This window comes from Phalangium opilio, unplaced genomic scaffold (assembly GCF_054372755.1).
Source record: "Phalangium opilio isolate 3A_F unplaced genomic scaffold, DU_Popi_V2 ptg000105l_1, whole genome shotgun sequence".
Classification (NCBI taxonomy): Eukaryota; Metazoa; Arthropoda; class Arachnida; order Opiliones; family Phalangiidae; genus Phalangium; species Phalangium opilio.
The window spans coordinates 952,718-974,902 of record NW_028324207.1 but is presented as its reverse complement, the minus strand read 5'-3'; the positions used below and the strand labels follow the sequence as shown (position 1 = coordinate 974,902).

General features: G+C 36.1%; 2 protein-coding genes across 5 annotated transcripts; one reads left to right on the top strand and one right to left on the bottom strand.

Annotated features, from left to right (window-relative positions):
- Positions 1-18: 18 nt before the first annotated feature.
- On the top strand, positions 19-20,863 carry Npc1a (Niemann-Pick type C-1a). 4 transcript variants are annotated; one of them, XM_089851880.1, is made up of 22 exons: positions 19-194; positions 10,693-10,784; positions 10,842-10,983; positions 11,605-11,768; positions 11,838-12,339; positions 13,464-13,764; positions 13,841-13,916; positions 14,711-14,916; positions 14,996-15,196; positions 15,267-15,342; positions 15,409-15,537; positions 16,112-16,675; positions 17,253-17,342; positions 17,414-17,604; positions 18,510-18,628; positions 18,713-18,830; positions 18,889-18,953; positions 19,458-19,605; positions 19,674-19,905; positions 19,982-20,095; positions 20,179-20,341; positions 20,504-20,863. In XM_089851880.1, exons 1-22 carry the CDS (start codon positions 158-160, stop codon positions 20,560-20,562), a joined length of 3,789 nt encoding a protein of 1,262 aa, XP_089708006.1. In that variant the 5' UTR covers positions 19-157; the 3' UTR covers positions 20,563-20,863. The 4 variants fall into 4 exon arrangements, with proteins under 4 accessions (XP_089708006.1, XP_089708008.1, XP_089708009.1 ...); XM_089851882.1 differs by lacking the exon at positions 19-194 and adding an exon at positions 9,649-9,915; XM_089851883.1 differs by lacking the exon at positions 19-194 and adding an exon at positions 9,649-9,919.
- On the bottom strand, positions 6,380-8,873 carry LOC149625119 (uncharacterized). Its single transcript, XM_089851892.1, has 6 exons — positions 7,800-8,873; positions 7,574-7,710; positions 7,255-7,403; positions 7,069-7,170; positions 6,957-7,005; positions 6,380-6,885 (listed from the first exon to the last, which is right to left on the bottom strand). The coding sequence occupies exons 1-6, from the start codon at positions 8,110-8,112 to the stop codon at positions 6,721-6,723; spliced, it is 915 nt and encodes a 304-aa protein (XP_089708018.1). The 5' UTR covers positions 8,113-8,873; the 3' UTR covers positions 6,380-6,720.
- Positions 20,864-22,185: the final 1,322 nt, after the last annotated feature.

Here is a 22,185-nt window from a genome sequence, read left to right as displayed (position 1 = left end):
TATGGTGGTCACTTACCGCCTTTTGACAATAGCGAATGGACGGCCAAGCTCTTAGCTTCCGAAGATATGTTCAGGACTAATCTTAAATACGGACCAGTCACGTCGAGACAAATGGCCGCTGAAAGAAACAACGAATTACAACGCACTGATACTTTTGATGGTTTTTTACATTCCTACAAGCGAGTTTGCATACAGTAAGTGATGCATTTCGTTTACAATTGTTTTTCACTTATCGTCTTTCATTTATCGGGGAATTGGATAATTGGCCTAAATTGATCGGGGAATTTGATAATTGGCCTAAATTGATCGGGGAATTTGATAATTGGCCTACATTGATCAGTAAATTTAAAAATTGGCATACCTTGATCAGGGATTGGCCCAATTTGATCGGTAAAATTTTGAAACTTGGCCTAAATTGATCGAGAAATTTTGAAAACGGGCTTAAATTGATCGGGAAGTTTTGAAAACGGGCTAAAATTGATCGGGAAGTTTTGAAAACGGGCTTAAATTGATCGGGAAGTTTTGAAAACGGGCTTAAATTGATCGGGAAATTTTGAAAACGGGCTAAAATTGATCGGGAAATTTTGGAAACGGGCTTAAATTGATCGGGAAATTTTGGAAACGGGCTTAAATTGATTGGGAAATTTTGGAAACGGGCTCAAATTGATCGGAAAGTTTTGAAAACGGGCTTAAATTGATCGGGAAATTTTGAAAACGGGCTAAAATTGATCGGGAAATTTTGAAAACGGGCTAAAATTGATCGGGAAATTTTGGAAACGGGCTTAAATTGATTGGGAAATTTTGGAAACGGGCTCAAATTGATCGGAAAGTTTTGAAAACGGGCTTAAATTGATCAGGAAATTTTGAAAATGGGGTCTGAAAGAATTCGAAAGTAGAGTTCAAAAATTGGCCTAAAATGTCTATATTTCCTTTCGATTTCAGGAGAGCTGACTACGCCTTGTAAAAACTTTTATCTCCAAATCTCCAAAAAAAAAAAAATTCCTTTATTTTACTTATACTTTTCCCAAAATATTATCTATTATCAAAAGTTTGCAACACGCAGCAAAAATGCAATTTCTATAACAGCGAACTGAATCTAAACAAAATTTATCGGCCTTATTTTTAAGTTAAATTAAGTTAATCATTTTGATAAGTAACTTATTAACAAACTATACAAGGGAGGGATGATAATCTTTGAGAATACAAGTGTTTGAGAGACTTCGAAAACCAACAAAAACATTTAATCATTTAATGTTTTCCAAGCTGCTCAAATATTGGTTTGACGAATTTTTTAAACTGTTTTTGAATTTTAATTTTCTAATTTTTTATCAAATTTTTTAAATCGGTTTAAAGATAAGTATTTAACATTAAGTTTTTAATAATTTTTATTAACAAGAGTTAGTTAAATAACGCGAGTTACGAGAGAAGGTGTGAGGTTTAGGCTATTATATAAATATTTAGTTAAGTAGTTAATTTAGCAAATTAGTTACGAAATAGTTTAGTTACTAATAAATATCTATGGCAAATGCCGCGAAATTATAGGAAGGCACAAAGTACTTATTTATTTTATTGGATAATTTGCACAGAATACTGATGGTTATTGATTATTGAAATGACAGAAAGTGAAATACTGTAATGGTTAAAGCGAGGGTTAAAGGATAGCAGACGACGCGTCGTTCACAATCATTGCCTTTGACTCTCAGCCAACGAACATATTTACTGCGGTAGTGCGGTATATGTTAGAGAGGGGGTGGACTGTAGACTGTGTATCCCTCCCTCTAGGCGCCCTCTTGTAAGACGCGCCTAGTAGGGGGGATGACACTGAACTAACAGATAGCAAAGAGAATATAAGGGAGGAGTGGAAGCTCCCCCGCTCCACAAGCGTAAATAGTTATGTCTCGCTTAAATTATACTAGCGGCAAGGCTAGCGGTACGAGGGAGTTTCCGGCTCAATAGCGCCACCTACGATACCATTTAATGTCTCAAACGGAAATGCCTCGGTACTGCGCATTGAAGATGCGCGGTAGAAAAGCGAGACAAGTTTTGCCCCTCTTTCCACTCCTCCCCTATACTCTCTTTGCAGATAGAAGGGGTTTGCATACCTACTCTATAGAGACTTGGCTATTCGGGCCTAGTTCCACCACATCCACCTGCCGCCATTCTGGTGGTGCTCCTTTTTTTTTGCGGAGTAGAAGTATGGATAAAGAACGCGCGTGAGGAAATTTGTTTTCACGCTATTGCATAGGCAACTCCCTATCTCGGATGAAAGCTTATTCTCTATATACTCTGTTACAACATCGGTTGTCAGCACGCGCAAAGCTATTTCTCTATGGAACGTAGCTTTGTACGTGCTGACAAGAGACCAAAAACTTGAGGATCTTCAGGATTTAAAATATAGGCGAGTTTTTTTTATCTCGAGTGCACGGACCTCTAGGCCTTAGTTTCAAATACGTGTGAAATTGTCTACAGCCTACTACATGTATTTGAAACTAAGGCCTAGAGGTCGGTCCACTCGAGCTAAAAAACTCGCGGATATTTTAAATCCTGAAAATCCTCAAGTTTTTCGTCTATTATCAGCACGGACAAAGCTACGTTGCGTAGAGACCTAGCTTTACGCGTGCTGACAACCGATGTTGTAACAGAGTATTACAGAATAAGCTGTCGTTCTAGATAGAGAGTTGCCTATCCTATAGCGTGAAAGCAAATTTTCTCACGCGCAATCTTTATCCATGGTAGAAGCTATTTTAGCCGCTCTTCCGAAGTTCCGATCCCGTTCTGGCTCGAGTGAGGTAGCATGACAGTCATGACGTAGTACTGCCAAGTCCCTATATAAACCCAGATCTGTGACCAATAATTAGGCAATGTTAAAATAGAAACTAGAGAGAAAGAAATGAAGTATGTCCTCCTCACTTTCTGTTATTTTCTATTTGTATTTGGTTATGGACATCAAAATGAGCTACTAATTAACCTGAATAATCGGACCTAATTAATTAAGCAATAGAAATTATATTGTAAAACAATTACGTCTAGAACTGTAATCCTTCCAAAAATTGGCCCCTTTTAAAAGCTGGTACGCGGTATGGTCATACGTAAGGTGAATACACTTATTACAAACATACACACAGCCCAAGAAAAAAAACACGTCTCTGCCAAAATACCACAAACAAATTCTAACCAATAATTAAAAAACAAATATATATAAATATATGGTGCTAGTACAGTAGTAAATTAATTAATGTGTAGGTTTAGGTCATATATCAACAAAATTAATAATAATCAGTGTAAAATAACAGGAATCGTCTCTAACTTAAAAACTACTAACAAACAAACCACAAAGAAAAATGTCCAAACCAAAAGTATAAGTACTTGTATTTGTAGATATATACGAAGTTTATTTTCAGAATATAAGATACACAGGATCGTGTAAATTATTATAATGGTTTTGGGGGACGGGATTTTGTAGCGTTGAGAAATTTTAACAAACAACTAAAGCTACTAATAATGTAGGTATGGTAAGGTATGTTGAAAATGAATAAAAGAAATTTTTAACAGATATATATTGGACTCGAGTTTGGAACATAATTATTTGCCTTAAAATCCTTGAAAAGCAGGTGTATAAGAACTATATGGAACCAGGGATAGATTTAATTTTAGAAGTAGCAATGGAGAACGGTTAGTATTTACTTCAGTCCGACTCATAGACCACCCAGTATAGAGCCCCTCCCTCCAACACGTAACGAAAAGTTTAAATTATCTTATTGGCTCACTTAAACTACGTTTTGATGACGTTGCTAACGGGGACGGCGAAAAATACGTAATTCCTTTTTACCTCTGTCGCTATGACCCACCCGCCTCTTCTTTCATACCCCTCCCGTCCCGTGGAAGGGGGTCCGGGACTTTGACGCGCGCCCACATTACTCCATTCGCGTGCCCACATTACTCCATTCATGCTCGACAAAAGGTGTATCGTGAAACGTCGATCTCGAGATCTCACGTTGTGACTCTAGGTTTAATATATATATATCTCATTGCATTACTCTGTTCTCCATTCCTTCTTCTCAATCCAAAATCGTAATGCTAATGTCTATGGAGCTTAACATTACGAGGTGGATAATTTTTTGCGAAGACCCAAGGTTCCGCGACCAAGGGGTACACGTTTTAACAACCTAACTTTACAGCACTAGTAAAGGCTGAAAAGGTATAGTATCTCATTTCTCGTAGTGTAAAGTTAAGTTGAACTTTTTGTATAGGTTTTATAAAAAATATTTTTAAAGCGCGTGCTAGCTCACGCGCTACATTTTATTAAAATTTTCAATTCAAATCTCGCGCACAAATTCACCATTTTATATTCCCAAATTATGGTCACGTGATTTTTCTAAGGTTAAAATGATCACAATGAAATACCAGGAGATTTTTTATAATTATCAGCTAGTTTCACGCGGTTTAAACGTAAATTTAGCATAGTGTGCTTTTATACAATGCATTGTATTTCCCGACCATTAAAACTGTAAGTTATGATTGGGTTTGACAATTCCAGAACTAATTTATTTCCTAAAAAAACGTTTCTCCTCAAAAAGGACCAGATATTAGACAAAAACGAGTTTTGCTTCGCAGTCCTTAAAAAACTGCATTTATACACAATCCGCGGCGAAACAAGGACACTTTTTCGAACCCGAAAAGGGCCAGAAATTGGAAATTATTATATGTATTGCAGTTTGAAATTAAGTTTAATCGATATGGGAAATTGGGTTTTAATCGCGTAGTTCAAACCATTGTTATTATTACACATTTTACAATAAAAACGGGTATAAATGCGGCTTTTCTAAAAATCTCAGGTCAGAATTGTCGCCCGTCTGTTGGGCTAAAGGTTAGTTACAATCATATACTTAATATACTATGCGATTAACGTAAATAGCGACTAGGGTAGGGATGACCTCCATTTTTCAAGATGGCAGCGGATTACAAAAATATTTCTTAATGATCATCTACTAGTTAAGAATAACGTCCCTGCGAAATTTCATCTTTCTAGGTAAAGCGGTTCGGTCTGGGCGTTAAATTATAAGTCAGTCATGATATAATTGTGGATGGAGCTAAAAAGGAAGTGGTAATCTTTCCGCATTCCCAAAATATCGTGTCTGTTTCCGGTACCATTTTTCCGCATTCTCCAATTGTCGGTCTCTCTTGTGTCTGTCTGAGGAATGTACATTCTTGGGGGAAACCCTCCTGAAGGTGGTTCCCAACCCGTTGGTATGTAGTATCTGCACTGTTAAGTCGGCATCCTTGAAGTTTAGCGAGCCTCGCAGCTGGGAAACCCCACCGCGCCGGCGCCCAGACTTCAAAGCTCAAAGGTGCCGCCGCGCGCCTTCCCTTCCTAATACCGGGGAATCCCCGTGGAGTATATATTTGGAAATATTGTTAGTTGACCGTAAAAGCCTATAAGAAGTTGATGATTTAGGCCTTCGCGTTAGAGACAAGTTTAACGGGAATTTTGCAAATAACAGTATTCTTTTTTTTTTAATAAAAATAATAAATTTTTATCGTAATGGTGGAATTCATAAACGTCGGAGAAACGAAATTTATTACAATTATTATTATTATTATATTGCTCGCAACGCCCTGCCTTTGCCTGTACTAAATAAGTGTTCTTAAAATCTGTTCCACCCTGAAAAATTAAAATGCTAAAAGCTCATTTTGTATTTGTTCGCCTTAATCATTTGACATGGATAAGTTTTTACGAGAACATATTCTATACAACGTGAAAATCTAAGCTGAATTATCTCGAAACTCCGCATTTATACCCGTTTTTGTTGTAAAATTTCTAATCATAACAAATGTTTTAACAACGCGATTAAAACCAAATTTCCCATATCGATTAAACCAAGAAGCGATATCTAGTTTATTAGGGTGAAGGTATTAGTTGCCTAAGTATGCGCGCGCCATAGTCCCAGTCCCCCTTTCAAAATACAAGGGGGGACGTAAAAGGAGGCTGGGCTATTTCGCTGCCTCTCCTCAGTCGGAAAATACGTAATTTTCGTCATTCGCGTCGCGCTGACGTGCGTTTTCAAGAACCAATGAGATGCTGGTTGTAATTTAGAGGCGGTGATTAACTCCGGACAGGCTACGTTTGGACTGGAGATAAAGCTAGAAGTGTGGACAATTTATACCTTCTCCCTAGCAAACTAGATATCGCTTCTTGATTAAACTTAATTTCAAACTGCAAACCCTTTTTGGGTTTGAAAAAGTGTCCTGGTTTCGCCAAGGATTGTGTATAAATGCAGTTTTTAAGGACCGCGAAGCAAAACTCGTTTTTGTCTAATTAAATCTATCCCTGATGGAACCATCTATACTTTTCGAAATATATACGCGTAAATAATGGACGTTATTTATGTTTACTTAGGATCATAAAATTTATTTTAAAATTCAACATGATTTAAATTACATCCACCGACCATTTTTTTTTCTCTTAACAATTGGAGGACAAGTAAGGAATGAACATGCACTACCACGTGACTTTCTTCATAATTTACACGGAACTATTATATCTATCAGGAAAATGTAGAAACGACACTTGGAATATTTAGGCCTATCATTTTCGTATCATGTAAACTTCGATGTCACCAAGGCTTACTAGAAGCCCTGACCACTACGAAGTATAATTTATCCTTATTGGAAACTGGTACGGAAAGATTCCACGTGTCGCTTCTACTTTGCTTCCAGTAATTATGCAATGGGTTTAGGTTCGTCTGTACAGGGACTTGTAGCGGGAGTATTATTTCTAGATGAGAGATCTACTTCCTTTAGTAACGACTGATTATCCAAACTTGTTACGCTATTACTCAAATTGGCGTTAAGGTTTCCTAAACTTCTCGAACTTGAAACTTTAGTCTGTAACGCAATTAATTACCAAATGCTGCTTATTACGAACACCAATGAATGTATTAGAGGACTGTTCATACCTTAACCGAAGTATACGCTGATCCTATGGATTTGAATGTCGCTGAATTCCTAAATAAGTAAGAACCATGTTAAACGGTTGTTCAATTAAGTAATTAGCTTACTGGAACTCACTTAACATCGCCAAATTTTCTGGAGACACTGGCTCCGAGTGATCCCAAAGTTGAAGTCGTTTTTTCGGTAGCTACTTTTAATGTTGCGCTGGTTTTCTGGAATCTTCAATAGAAATTAATATTATTGCAAACGATGTCAAACAAATTCTTCTTCTGCCGAGTGAAATATCCAGTAAAGAATAATTACGTTATTGTTTCTTGTATGCTTTTGATGCCATGTCCCATGTCATCTTTGAATTCCTTCCAAGCTGTAATTCCAATTCTTCGTTTCAGTTTATGGGCTTCGTTCATTTTCGAATATAATACTTGTTTCAACGTCAAAATTTCGCTTTCCGTCTGCGATTTTTAAAAGGTATGTTAGAAAAAACGTAATGTTTTACTTTTTTCTTTGAACTGCTCTCAACTGCTTCTGGGGTATTTACAAATACATTGCGTCAACGAGTTCCCGTAGCAAAATAAGCATAAGCAGTTCGAAACAGGAATAAATACTGATAGTTACGAAGTACCTTTTCCAGTTCGGCGCGCCATTCTTCTTGTAGTTTCTTTTGCGCCTCAGGGTCGAGACCGGCCAAGTCATGAATACCACTGTCGGGTGTTATGAGATCGTATCCATTTGCGTCTTCAGTCGCGTCGAAAAAATTATCTTAAACGATGAAAATTCTTATGATTTACCGCATAACGCGCCATTAACGTTGAATGTCACACTTATTGTTGTTAGTTACTTATATTTACCTGGATCACTTAGTTCATCCAATTCCTCAGCCGCTGCTAATCTCCAATATTGCCTGTATCGTTTTTCATCATAACTGTTCATGGAGGACACTAATTCCTCTCTGGGATCATTTGTCGGGCTGTCAGTTGTCCCTTCTTCAAGTCCCAGGACACTGTCATCACTTGACGGTCCATCTTGTAAATCTCCCTTTATCGGCAACGGTAAACTGTTTGGCCTTCCATCGTAAGCCGTTCCCGCCTCTGCCAGCTGTTTCTTCGTATTTTTCGCGCCATTACCTCTGTACCTCTTACCAGTACTTTTAACTTCACTCATAATTAACTACTTACAATAATTTAACCATTGTAATTAATTAGGAACTTTAAAAATATAATTTAAATTCATCTTAGTTTCGGGGCATGGCGGAAACCGCTCTAAAATCACGAGTTCTTTGATAGCTTCGTGGCAAAAGCTGCCCTACATTACTTGAAGCTTGCCGAAAAACCGGCTCCCCAGAATTAGCGTATGACGCGGAATATGTTTTTCTTTCGTTCCAAAGGTAGATTTTCTCGTAATGTGCTATTAAACCCGTGACTAGTTTTTTTTTATCGCGTTTTTAAACGAGTATAGGTAAAGAGCATCACTGCGTCAGAAAGGGAGGGGGTACCTTTACCGTCAAATCGTGTATTGTGTGCTGTACGTTGAGGGAGTATGTGTGTGTTACGCTTTATTCTTTGCTGCGTCGTCGGAGGATAGGTGATACTGCAACGTACAAATCGATATTACCCAGACGGTTAAAGGGCTTCTTTCATCTGGGATTATGGGATGGTGGTTTAAGCTTTGGTAAATTGTTTCGCGCATGAATGATTTAAGTCTGTGGAAGGGGGGAAAGGAATTTTCGCTGTAGTTTAATCGATAAGGTTGTTAAGCGACGTTTTAAACGTGTTTAGATTCTTTAATTAGCTGCTATGCAATAGGTTTTGTTCAGAATTGGTGTTTCATAGAAAGAAACGTCAGTCTTTCACATTCCCGCCCAAAAATTTGAATTTTCTAGTCTTTATCAATACAGATTATGATTTTACACTCCCATCATACGTCTGTATTTATACTCCTTGTTTTTTTATTTTTAGATTAAAGGTCCTTTAACACTATGCTCTAATTGACTGATATAAGCGTTGATTACTTTGTTGTGTTACTAAAGAGTAGTGTAACACTCGGTTTTCACTGGGCGTTTTTCATGCGTTTTTCGCAAAATTTTGCGGAAAAGGAAAATTTTTTCCTCTTTTTTTGGCGAATTTCGCGATTTTGCGTTGCGGGTCCTATTTCTATTTTTGCGAATTTTCCTGAGCCGCGTTTTTTTTCCGTAGGCACAAACCAATCATTGAGGGTATGCTTGTCACGTGGTTAACACTGAACGTGTGTTTACTAGCGAGCCGCCATTTTGAAATTTGCGGTGTTTGACCGAGGCTTAACCTGTTTACCATCATTTGATTAGAGAACTGTGATGTTATTTAAATATTAAAATGAATAGATTCGAAAATTTTGGTGGAAAGAAAGGAATTATCCTTTATCTTTGGGATAGAAGAAATTTAAGTTACAAAGATGTTAATATGAAGGAAATATAATGAGCTCAATCGCTCAGTTCGGACACGGGGCTTATCAGATATATTTATTTCCGCCGTGGTTTCGTCCAGTGGAAACCGACCACACAGGATAAAAATTTCCATGGCGGTTTTTACCTTTTTCGCTTTTTCTGCGAATTTTTTTCCGGAAAGAAATTCGCTCAGTGAAAACCGAGTGTGAGCATTAATAGCTTTTTCTTTTGCATTTATGAAATTTAAGTGCACGTATTGTTGATGTTCAAGTGAAAATTGTACAGTGAATAGTTAATTCACCCTGAGAAATGTATAGTGTTAATGGGCCTTAAGAAATCGCGGTCAATACCCGAATTATACGTCGTCTGATAGCAATTCTGTTTCTGGAAAATGGCGCAGTTGTATGTTGAAATCACAGTATGTTATCTCGCAAATTTGGCGTTTTTTCCGATTGATATGAGTCATTGAGCAATTTAAAAACCATCGGTTTTGATCAAAGAACAATTGAAAGAAAACTATAGGATAAAACAATCAGTAGCTGTGGGTGAGTACGTGTAAATTTCGATAATTATTAGGCTTAGCTTTCAAGTTCAGTTGTGTTGCCGTGCGTTTACTATCGAAAAGATAGCAATAATATCCGTAAAAATTGATGGAGATAATTATCAATAAGAGTTAATTTAAAGTTATTAATATCCGCGTAATCAGCTATATTCTATCACTTATTTTTTTGCTGCAGTGAAAGTAAGGTAAGATCCGATTTGCCTTTGAATTGGTATTATTTGCAATTCCGTTTTATAAAATTCAAATAAAAGTTTATTATATAAGCTCCTTATAAGTAAACACTTCATTTGGGGATCTTATATAACTGTCTTGGTATTTGTGTGACTTTACACATTCCTTTGTGTTTATTTAATTTTTTGTTAGTTTTTGATGTTAATATTACAATTATATAACAGCCTTGGGATTTGTGTCACTTTACACATTCCTTATGTGTTTATTTAATTTTTGCTGTTAAGATTTACATATTTGGTTTCAATTATTACTCCATAGAAAATCACCGTACATTGTATTATAATTTTGATTGCAAAAGCTGCTCAAATAGTATAATTAATTCCACAGAAATGATTTGTTTTTGGCATCTTTCCTACATTGTTTCATAAATTAATATGTTATCGCGAATTTTTGTTTCACATGGCGCGATATATATCACGTGATTGTTGTTTTTTAACATAGAAATATCGTTTTGTTGGCCCCCCTGTCCGTTTAAAATTAAATATTGAACATATTCCTCAATTTATTTTGCGTTCTGGTACCAAAATAGGTCATTACCAGGTCGTCAAAATGAAACAAAGTTGTTTCATATTCACAACGAAATGCGTTATATTTTTAACGTGTATTTTATATACGTGTAATGTAAGTTTAAAATAATTTTAAAATGTTCAAAATTTGTTAAAGAGTGTTAATTAACAGGGAGATAATGGTCATTGTATAATGAGAACCAAATATGACGATAAAACGCCTTTAAATCACGTATACAACGGTCCTCCGTTACCGTTAAAGAAAAATGAATCAATTGATACTCTAAGAGAATTATGTCCTGATTTAGGCATCGGTAATTACGTTTAATCTAATTTTTCAAATTGGGGACTTAGAGGGGCACTATCATAAGCTTATCTATTGGAAGTAATCCACCTTATTCACGATGCGTGTGCCGAGGCTTAACACACGTTTTTTTTATTGACAAATCGGGGTCAAAATGATGCGTCGTAGGTTTCAGAGCAGGGTGGGAAATAAGGATTTTTTTAAACTGGACATTGGGCCAACGACCCCTCTGGCCTGGAATGAATAAACTGGTCCATGACCACTGAACAGGGCGCGTCGTCTACTAAATTGAAGAAGTGGATAGTTACAATATATTAGCTAATGTCTGGACTCTGGAAACCCTTGAATTTTCTTAGTGGTCCTGTGGACCACTGACCCCCCCTCCGATTTAATTTTTAAACTGGTCCAGGCAATTTTTAAACTGGTCATTTGCCCTGTGCCACCGCCTTATTTCCCACGCTGTTTCAGAGTCAGTAAAAACCGAAAATACCGTATGGTTTTGACTGAGAAGCAGTCGACGCGTCATTTCGACTAAGAATTGTCACTTAGTTTAAAGAAAGCGCGTCAAGCCTTGGCGCAAGCATCGTGAATAAGGTGGATTGGCACTAAAATTCTAATTGTTTTTTATTAGATAATGATACCAGCGTATGTTGCGACGATGGTCAAGTAGAAACGTTTAAAGTAGGGTTGAATACCTTAAGTCTGTTTTTCGGTAGATGCCCCACTTGTTTCACAAATATGGCCAAAACGTTTTGTTCCCTTACTTGTGGTCGAAATCAAAGTACCTACCTTGAGGTAAGACGTCCGTCCACCTTCCATTTTTTTTATTTCGAACCATGGCAAATTAATTTGCAAAATTTTCAGGTTAACAGTACCTTAGTGGTATCTCCTAATGTTACCCTTGTTGCTTCTATTTATTATTACATGAATCCAATGTTCGCTTACAATATGTACGATTCATGCGTTTACGTTCAAGCCCCTCTCGGTAATCAACCCGTTATCTCCATGTTATGCGGCAAAGATTGTGATCCATTGAAATGGTTAAAGTTCACCGCGAGTAACAGCCCATTTCCTATCGAATACGTATTTAAAAATAATTCGTTTACCAAAAATGGAACCGTTTATACTCCCATGAACTCGACTGCTATTTCGTGTTACGAAACCTATCGAGCTGATATTCCATTTTGTTCATGTTTGGATTGTCCTTGTCAATTTCCACCGTTACCCGAACCAACTACTCCATTTACTCTGATTGGTTTTGACGCGTGGTTCGTCATCATGGGGATTATTTTTGCCGTTTTAATGGTATCAATAACCGCGGGGTTCATTATACGGTTGTACCTTCGTAGTCGAAGACAAGGCGAAGGTTTGTACATGAACGAAACATAGCCGAGGGGTCGGACGTTCGGCATTTTGGTGTACGGGATTTTGAGATTTCAAGATTTTGACAAAGATTTTGAGATTTTGCCCCAGATTTTGAGATTCTGACTCAGATTTTAGAAATCTGGAAATCTAGTCCAAGATTTTAAGATTTCGGGATTTTAAAGGAGATTTTCAGATTTTGAACGCGATTTTCAGATTTCGGGATTTTGTTCAGGATTTTCAGATTTTGAAGGAGATTTCGGGCTTTGGAACAAGATTTTCAGATTTTGTAGGAGATTTTCAGATTTTGTAGGAGATTTTCAGATTTTGTAGGAGATTTTCAGATTTTGTAGGAGATTTTCAGATTTTGTAGGAGATTTTCAGATTTTGTAGGAGATTTTCAGATTTTGAGGAGATTTTCAGATTTTGAGGAGATTTTCAGATTTCGAGGAGATTTTCAGATTTCGAGGAGATTTTCGGATTTCGAGGAGATTTTCAGATTTTGATTTTAGGATGAGATTTTGGGATTTTACGTTAAGATTTCGGGATTTCTAGATTTTAATGTGAGATTTCGGGATTTTTGGTGAAGATTTCGAGATTTTCAGATTTTAAAATAGGGATTTCGGGATTTTCAGATTTTAAGGTAGGGATTTCGGGATTTTCAGATTTTAAAATAGGGATTTCGGGATTTTCAGATTTTAAGGTAGGGATTTCGGGATTTTCAGATTTTAAAATAGGGATTTCGGGATTTTAAGATTTTAAGGTAGGGATTTTGGGATTTTCAGATTTTAAGGTAGGGATTTTGGGATTTCTAGATTTTGACGTGAGATTTTAAAGTTTTCAGATTTTGACGTGAGATTTTAAGATTTTTAGATTTTGACGTGAGATTTCGGGATTTCGAGATTTTCGAGAGAGATTTTAAACAGATTTCAAACGAAGTGTACGGGATTTTGACAAACGTCCGACCCCTCGAACATAGCTCTACAGAGTGTTCCAAAAAGGTACTAATTATTGGACCAAGGTACAGTGGGACTGTTCTATGTAATTTCTATGACCTTTTTGGAACACTTTGTAGTTTTATGATGAAAGTCGAGTTCACACTATATATTTTTTAACTTGATTCATCAGAACAATATCTGATTGAATCCGTGGAATCTTCGGGAACATATCCCCCGGTTGATACGCCACACTCGAGCTACTTGGAAAAATTAGGCGCGCGATTTGACGATTTCTTAGAGGATAATTTCACAAAATGGGGCCGATTCTGCGCAAGAAACCCTTACTATATTTTAATCGTGGGTATGACCTGCGTTGCAGCTTTGTGCGCGGGTTTAAAATACTTTACGGTCATAACTGACCCTGTTGATCTATGGTCCACACCCGGAGATGTGGCAAGACAAGAGAAAGAATACTTTGATTCACATTTTAGGTAGCTCAAAATGTTCAATATTGTTTTAGTTATCAAGCCTTCAAATGATATTAAAAATAGTTAACGCCATTTTTAGACCATTCTATCGCACTGAACAACTGATTATAACCAACCCTAACGGAAGTGTATTTGATAAGACGTTTCTCAAAAAGGTACTAACGTTGCGCGGTGCAAATAAGACGCGGTTAAGGTCGAGCTAAAGCCAACTTGGGAAGGGGGGGGAGGGGTTGTTCATATGCCTTTAGTTTCTGCTCATTTCCAAGAAGCAAGTGTTTCAATTAAAAAATTTCAAGACTTTACAAACCGAAAGACAACATTTCAAAGATTACAACAAAATTGTGAAAAACTTTTATTTTTGAAATTACATTAAGTTAAATGACATTAAATTTGAAGTTACTAATTCCAATATATCTTGTCTTTCCGTCGTTTAAATTGCATTAAATTTTGCATACACGCGCATTTACACCTACGCTAGTGGTTAATCGAGACACTTTTGCAAAATGTCAATTATGTAACTAATTAAGCGAATAAATTAATTTAATTAGTGACTTAATTAGTTACATAATTGACATTTTGCAAAAGTGTCTCGATTAACCACTAGCGTAGGTGTAAATGCGCGTGTATGCAAAATTTAATGCAATTTAAACGACGGAAAGACAAGATATATTGGAATTAGTAACTTTAAATTTAATGTCATTTAACTTAATGTAATTTCAAAAATAAAAGTTTTTCACAATTTTGTTGTAATCTTTGAAATGTTGTCTTTCGGTTTGTAAAGTCTTGAAATTTTTTAATTGAAACACTCGCTTGGAAATGAGCAGAAACTAAAGGCATATGAACAACCCCTCCCCCCTTCCCAAGTTGGCTTTAGCTCGACCTTAATTTGTGCTGTACTAAAGTTTTGCGGTACAAATAACACGCTGGTAATTTGACAAATCAAATATAGGTTTACGATCTTCAAAATTCAATTACGAACTTGACAGCCACCGATGGCAATAGCAATAATACAATTACCTTACAAGATATATGCTTTTCTCCATTGGAAAACGGTATTTGTACCGTTGAAAGCGTTTTAAATTGGTTTCAGAACAACGTAACGTTGTTAGATATCCCTGGTTTGAATTACATGGATCATATTACATTCTGCTCAGGGTATTTAATCCTTTAATTTTAAATAACATTTTATTTTGTGATCTTCTGTACTTAATTGTGGGGTTTTTTCCTTGCGTAGAAATTATTTCAGTATCAACGATATCGGTTATAATGGCCTTAGTTGTTTAGGAGCGTATGGTGGCCCCGTTTTCCCTTACGTTGCTTTAGGTGGATTCCCAGATCAAAATTATACACTGGCCACTGCGCTTGTCGTAACATTTTTAGTTAACAATAACAAGAAAGATGCTGGAAATGAAAAGGCAATTGCGTGGGAAAGAGAGTAAGTTTTGTTGAAGTCGCTGTTGTGTTCACACTTGTCATTCTTCGTTAAAACGATGGTAATCTTGCAGGTATGTTAAATTTATGAAGAATTATATTGAAAATGATACAAAACCAAGTGATATTAATATTGCATTTAATTCTGAGGTTAGTTTCGTTAAATTAATTAATTAATTAAATTAATCTTGTTTCTGATAATGGTGAGTTTCTTAGAATTCAATTCAAGATGAATTGACGCGTGAAAGCGAGTCCGATATTGCCACAATCGCAATTAGTTACGCCGTTATGTTTGGATACGTATCCATCGCGTTAGGGCAGTTTACATCGTGGCGAAGACTTTTCGTAAGTCTTAAAGGGAGGGTGAAGTAGAAAATCAAGTGATTTTTTATCGATTCTTCTACCAATTATAAGACCAGTCTGCATAGTGAAACATTCAGGAAATACCAACTCCGAATGATTTTAAAATTCAAATTAGGTTCAGATTTTATGGATAATTTGTAATAAGCCCCTCCGACCAATCCGTAACGCCCTGCCTTCCTGTTAACAAAATTCTCGTGGCACGTTCTGTGTCGAATGAAATTTATCACGAGATTTGATAAAATTTGAGCACGACGTGATAATCGTGGCGCGAGACATGGAGCATGCGTGCCACGAGAATTTTGTTAATAAAAAGGCAGGGCGTTACGCGATTGGTCGGAGGTCCTTCTTTAAAATCATCCTTAAAATCTGAAGCTAATTTGAATTTTAAAATCATTCGGAATTGGTATTTCCTGAATGTTTCACTATGCAGGCTGGTCTTATAATTAGTAGAAGAATCGATAAAAAAATCACTTGATTTTTTACTTCACCCTCCTTTTAAGTGTAGAAATGCAAAGTTCTACTAATTGCGGTTAAAAAATTGCTGCGAAAATTTCAGGTTGATTCCAAAATTGTCGTTGGATTATTTGGCGTTTTAATGGTTTTACTGTCCTTCGTTGCTTCCTTGGGTTTCTTCAGTTATTGCGGCGTTCCCGCAACCTTAATCATAATAGAAGTGATACCGTTTTTAATTCTGGCTGTTGGCGTTGATAATATGTTTATATTAGTCCACGCCTATCAACGTGACATGATTGTCACCGATGTCTCGGTTGAGGATAAAATAGGACGTACAGTAGGCCACGTTGCGCCTTCCATGTTATTGGCTAGTTTATCGGAAGCAGGGTGTTTCTTCTTGGGGTCATTGTCTAAAATGCCCGCCGTTCATATCTTCGCGTTCTTTTCGGGTCTGGCCCTTGTGATTGATTTCTTATTGCAAATATCTTGCTTTGTCGCCTTAATGGCGCTCGACGCTAAACGGCAAGAGGCCAACGCCTGCGAAGTTGCTTGTTGTATTAAAACGGTACCCAAACCCGAGGATAGAACCGGAAATAGTATGCTTTATAAATTCTTTACGAATATTTACGCTCCTACCTTGATGAAGGATCAAATTCGAGCCGCCATTGTAAGTCACGCAATTTCAAGAACGTTTAAAGGGAGGGTGAAGTAGAAAATCAAGTGATTTTTTTTATCGATTCTTCTACCAATTTTAAGACCAGTCTGCATAGTGAAACATTCAGGAAATACCAGTTCCGAATGATTTTAAAATTCAAATTTGGTTCAGATTTTAAGGATTATTTTAAAGAAGGTCCTCCGACCAATCGCGTAACGCCCTGCCTTCTTGTTAACAAAATTCTCGTGGCACGCATGCTCCATGTCTCGCGCCACGATTATCACGTCGCGCGCGAATTTTATCAAATCTCGCGATAAATTTCATTCGACACGGAACTTCCGTGCAACGAGAATTTTGTTAACAAAAAGGCAGGGCGTTACGCGATTGGTCGGAGGTCCTTCTTTAAAATTATCCTTAAAATCTGAACCTAATTTGAATTTTAAAATCATTCGGAATTAGTATTTCCTGGATGTTTGACTATGCAGACTTGTCTTATAATTAGTAGAAGAATCGATAAAAAATCACTTGATTTTCTACTTCACCCTCCCTTTAAGGAAAAAATCTTAACTCGCGTGGCGTATTTATACAGATGGTGTTTTTCGTGGGTTGGCTTAGCGTCTCAATTGCAGTTATACATAAGCTTGATGTTGGATTAGATCAAAAATTATCGATGCCCTTGGTAAAAATAATTATTTGCCCCCTTTTTGCCAAATTTCAATGTTGTTTCAACACTGAGCTCCATTTCCATAGGACTCTTACGTTTTAAGATACTTCGATGCAATGAAAGACTATCTTTCAGTCGGACCACCCGTTTACTTTGTCGTTAAGGAAAATTTCAATTACTCTGATTTTGAATCTCAAAACGAGATTTGTAGTACGACTTATTGCGCGCGTAATTCAATGTTAACTCAAGGTTTCCGAGCCTCGGAATTTTCTAATAGGTACAAAATTGCGTTGTTGTGTTTTTAGTATCTGTTACTTAAAGAACCCATTTAAGACCCCAGAAAAACGGTACCCAGTTCTATCATAAGTTTAAGATATGTTCCATAAGTAAGACACTTCGTAATGCTACTAAGAGACTTACTGAGAGCTAGTTCGGGAACGACAAGCGAGAATTGAAGTCCTACACTCGGTTAGTTTTGCAGGACTTCCATCTTCCTATTTAGTTTGTACTAAGCCTTTAACAGGGAGCCCACCGGTCCTATAATTCCTATAAATTCCTATATTTTTGAACCTGTCCTATATTATCCTATAATTTCATGAAAGGTCCTATAATATCCTATATTTTTGACTTAGTCGAAGTTTTCGTATAGTTTAGCATCAAATTTATCAAAATTTAGCTTTTTTTATCGAGATCACATTTGAATAGACACCGAAATTGTGGAGCTCGCTTAGGATTTTTTATATATTATATTATGTTATATTTTAATTAAGTTCTTCTGAGTTTTCAAAGTAAAATCCAATTTGTTATTTTTTATTTTTTGAGATTTTTCTACATAGTTTAAGCCCAAAATTGTGTTATATTAGAGCATTTTTAGTCCTATATTTTCCTATAAAAACACATTTTTTCTCCTATAAAATCCTATAATTCCGGAAAAAAATTCCTATTTTTCCTATAAGGAATTTAAATTTAAGAGTGGGCTCCCTGCTTTAACAGCACCAAAATCACGCGTCGCTTTACCTCGAATCTGTGACGTTTCACCTACGTTGTCACTTCATGACAAGCTTTCAGTAACTGGTAACAAACTTATGGAACATATCTTATGAACGACATCGGGTCTTATATGGATTCTTGGTTGTTATCCAAAAGCAAAAGTAACTTAATTAGTTTTGAACATAATTGAAGAACGTACATTGCGCAACCAATGCAATCGTGGATTGACGATTATTTTTCATGGGCTGTAACTGACGGTTGTTGTATGGCCTTTCCAAACGGAACATACTGTCCATCTGACACCCCTAATCGTAATTAGATTTATAAATTCTTGAAATTACGTACGTACGATATAATTCCTACAGTTTTAAATTACCGTTACCATAATTTCCAAGGAACTACCGTTTGTCACGTATGCGATAAAACGAAATATAACAGACCACCTCAGGAAAATTTCTATCGTTTACTACCAGGATTTTTAAGTGAAAATCCAACTGTTTCGTGTCCCAAAGGGTACGAACTAAGGCTTTAAGGTGTTAATGAAGATGTTAATTGCTTAAGCTATTTTTAGTGGTCAAGCAGCTTATAAACAATCAGTAGAGTTACTCGAAGACAAGAACGAAACATCAGTCGGAGGTAATTCCAATTTCCTTTGTTTCTATTTTTGCTTTTTGCGGGAAATGTTGGGGGAAAACGTTCGTAGATGCTCAGACGGCTGGCTGGCGGTTTCGCGTATAATCAAAGTTTAGTGTGCGCAAGATTTTGAGTTTCGCGTATGTACGAGAGGCTGGATATTTCACATTTATTTTTTCTTTTTTTGCTTTTTCGCGTGAAATGTTGGGGAAAAAGATTCGTTGATGCTCAGCCGGCTGGCTGGCAGTTTCGCGTATAATCAAAGTTTAGTGTGCGCAAGATTTTGAGTTTCGCGTATGTACGAGAGGCTGGATATTTCACATTTATTTATTCTTTTTTTGCTTTTCGCGTGAACTGTTGGGGAAAAAGATTCGTTGATGCTCAGCCGGCTGGCTGGCAGTTTCGCGTATAATCATAGTTTAGTGTGCGAAGGTTTTTGAGTTTCGCGTATGTACGAGAGGCTGGATAATTCACATTAATTTTTATTTTTAATAATTAACGTTACAGCAACGAACTTTATGACTTACCATACAATCCTAAAGACTTCTGAAGATTATACGAACGCTATGAAATGGGCTAGAATGATCGCGGCTAATATAACAGATTTTTTAAAAAGTAACGAAGTTACCAAAAACGCTGAAGTGTTTCCATACAGGTCAGTTCGGTTAAGCAATCCCCCAAATCTAAAATAACACGCATTCATAAATATAAATATTTGTGCAGTGTATTTTACGTTTTCTACGAGCAATATTTGACAATGTGGCACGTGACAATCCGTAACTTGGTGATATCATTAGTCGCCGTTTTGGTTATTACATTCTTCTTATTGAGCTTTAGTTTACATTCGGCTTTGGTTATAATTGCAACTATTTCTATGATTGTGTTAAATATAATGGGGTTAATGTACGTTTGGGATGTCTCACTGAACGCACTGTCACTGGTCAATCTTGTTATGGTGAGATTACTTACTTACTTACTTACCATCCATAAGTTTATGATCAGCGGTAATAAGTTTTTGATTTATCATCAAGGCTGTTGGTATCTCCGTTGAATTTTGCTCGCATATTACGCGAGCATTTGCTTTGAGCACGAATGGAACTCGTAAACGAAGGGCTCAAAATGCGTTAGCGTCAATGGGTAGCTCCGTGAGTTGTTTATTTTAATTAGGATTTATTTAATTTAATGAAGAAATGAGGTAAGCCTAATTTCTTTTTAAATACCTTAAAAGGTATTATCGGGAATTACCATCACGAAATTTGGTGGAATTATCGTATTGGCTTTTGCAAATTCTCAGATTTTTCAAGTATTTTACTTCAGAATGTATTTAGGTATCGTTTTGATTGGTGCAACTCATGGATTGGTCTTTTTACCAGTACTTCTAAGTATAATTGGTAAGAAATTAATTACTATTTTCGTTAATTTCTCACATCCTTGCGTTCTGATTGGTTTAGCCCACGTATTTAGTATGCTTGCTGTCATATCAATTAATTTTCTTGACATTGTCGTTAAGCCTGACTGATTACATCACAAAGTTAATTAATCAAATTTTCCAGGTCCACCAATTAACTCGGCAAGATGCCGTCAAGACATGGTGCTTAATTGTGCCTTGTAGAATAACTGTAATTAACAAAAAGTGTCTAGATTTATAAATATATATAACATAATAGGACCAAAGTAATCTCAAGTAATTTAAGATCATCTAAAAACCAAATTAAAATATATATTATCTACTTAACCCCAACACTACACACCACAATTTCCCTAAGATTTACTTGTTTGGTCTAAATTTGGTCTAATTTCACCAACAGTGTTTGTGTTTCTATTTGTTTATTTCTAACTTTCTTTTTAATTCGTTCAAAAGTTTTTAAATTACTTGCTATTTTTATTATATATTAAAATTATTTCACTTACGATCTTTTTGAATTTTTTCGGTTTTATTGACGGAGAAGGGCTTTTTATCGCGGTAAAGGCACTTACGATCATTTTGAATTTTTTCGGTTTTATTGACGGAGAAGGGCTTTTTATCGCGGTAAAGGCTTAACTTGACTTGCGTGGTTTTTGTCAGGGTTTTAAACATTAGTTTCTTAACTGCGCAGCGGTTTTATGGTTGCAGTATATTTTGCACTAATTAACCTGTGATAAGAGCAACATTTAGGGATTGAGAGATTTTCATTGCCGTAATTTGTAAAATAATTAAAGTACCGTTTTATCGGTAATTTATAATAGTTTAAGAATTTAAATGTAGGTTCTAAGTGTCAAAAATACCAAAAATGATTGTAATCTAACGTGGTAACTAACAGCGGTATTTGGTGGATTACCAAGGCATCTCTATTTTTGCAGTGCATGTGTGAAAATTACCCACCCGCATATATATAATTATATATTATATTCTAAACCTAAATAGAGTATTGGAAATTAATTATTATATTGTGTATATTTATATATAATTAAAATTTATAATGTAAAGATTTTTGTACCTTAACGTAATTCCCTATAAAATAAAATACTATTTAAATTAAGTACGTAATTTTAATAGTTACGTGTTACACCTCCGCGGAGATTTTTAAAAGACTCGTCAAACTTGTTTTTCGTGTATCCGACTTCCACAAACTAACTAACACACAGATTATCAACATATAAGCTACATTTATTAGTTGACAATAGACGTAGATAATAAAAAGTTACGTGTCACACCTCGCGGAGATTTTTTAAAAGACTCGTCAAACTTATTTTTCGTGTATCCGACTTCCACAAACTAACTATAGTCTGTCAAACGAAAGAAGAGCCCTGAGAAATTTGTCCAAATTGGTGTCGCCACCATCGACCCCATAGTACTTTATCAACTTGTTTTGTTTTGTCAATAGTCGTCTGTAATATAGTCTGCTATAAACAGATAGGCTTAATCGCAATAGAACCAATAAATTTTGCTATATATATTTAATATGTTTATGTTTCATGATGTTTTACGATCATCGAGTATTAAAGAATAAAAAACCAAATTAACGACAAGACACCAGTTTTATCTTTGTTGAACTAGCATTGCAATATATTTTAATGACATAAGTTAAAGTACTTGTCCAAAAGTAGTTCAGCATCAAAGCGTCTTCAGTCCACGTTTTCATCAGAGTCTTCGCTGTCTTCTTGCATATTAATTTTAAGAGGTTCAATTGTGGAGATGATGGGATCTTTTTCCCAATACTCATGCATTATATTCTCGACGTGCTCTATTGCCTTA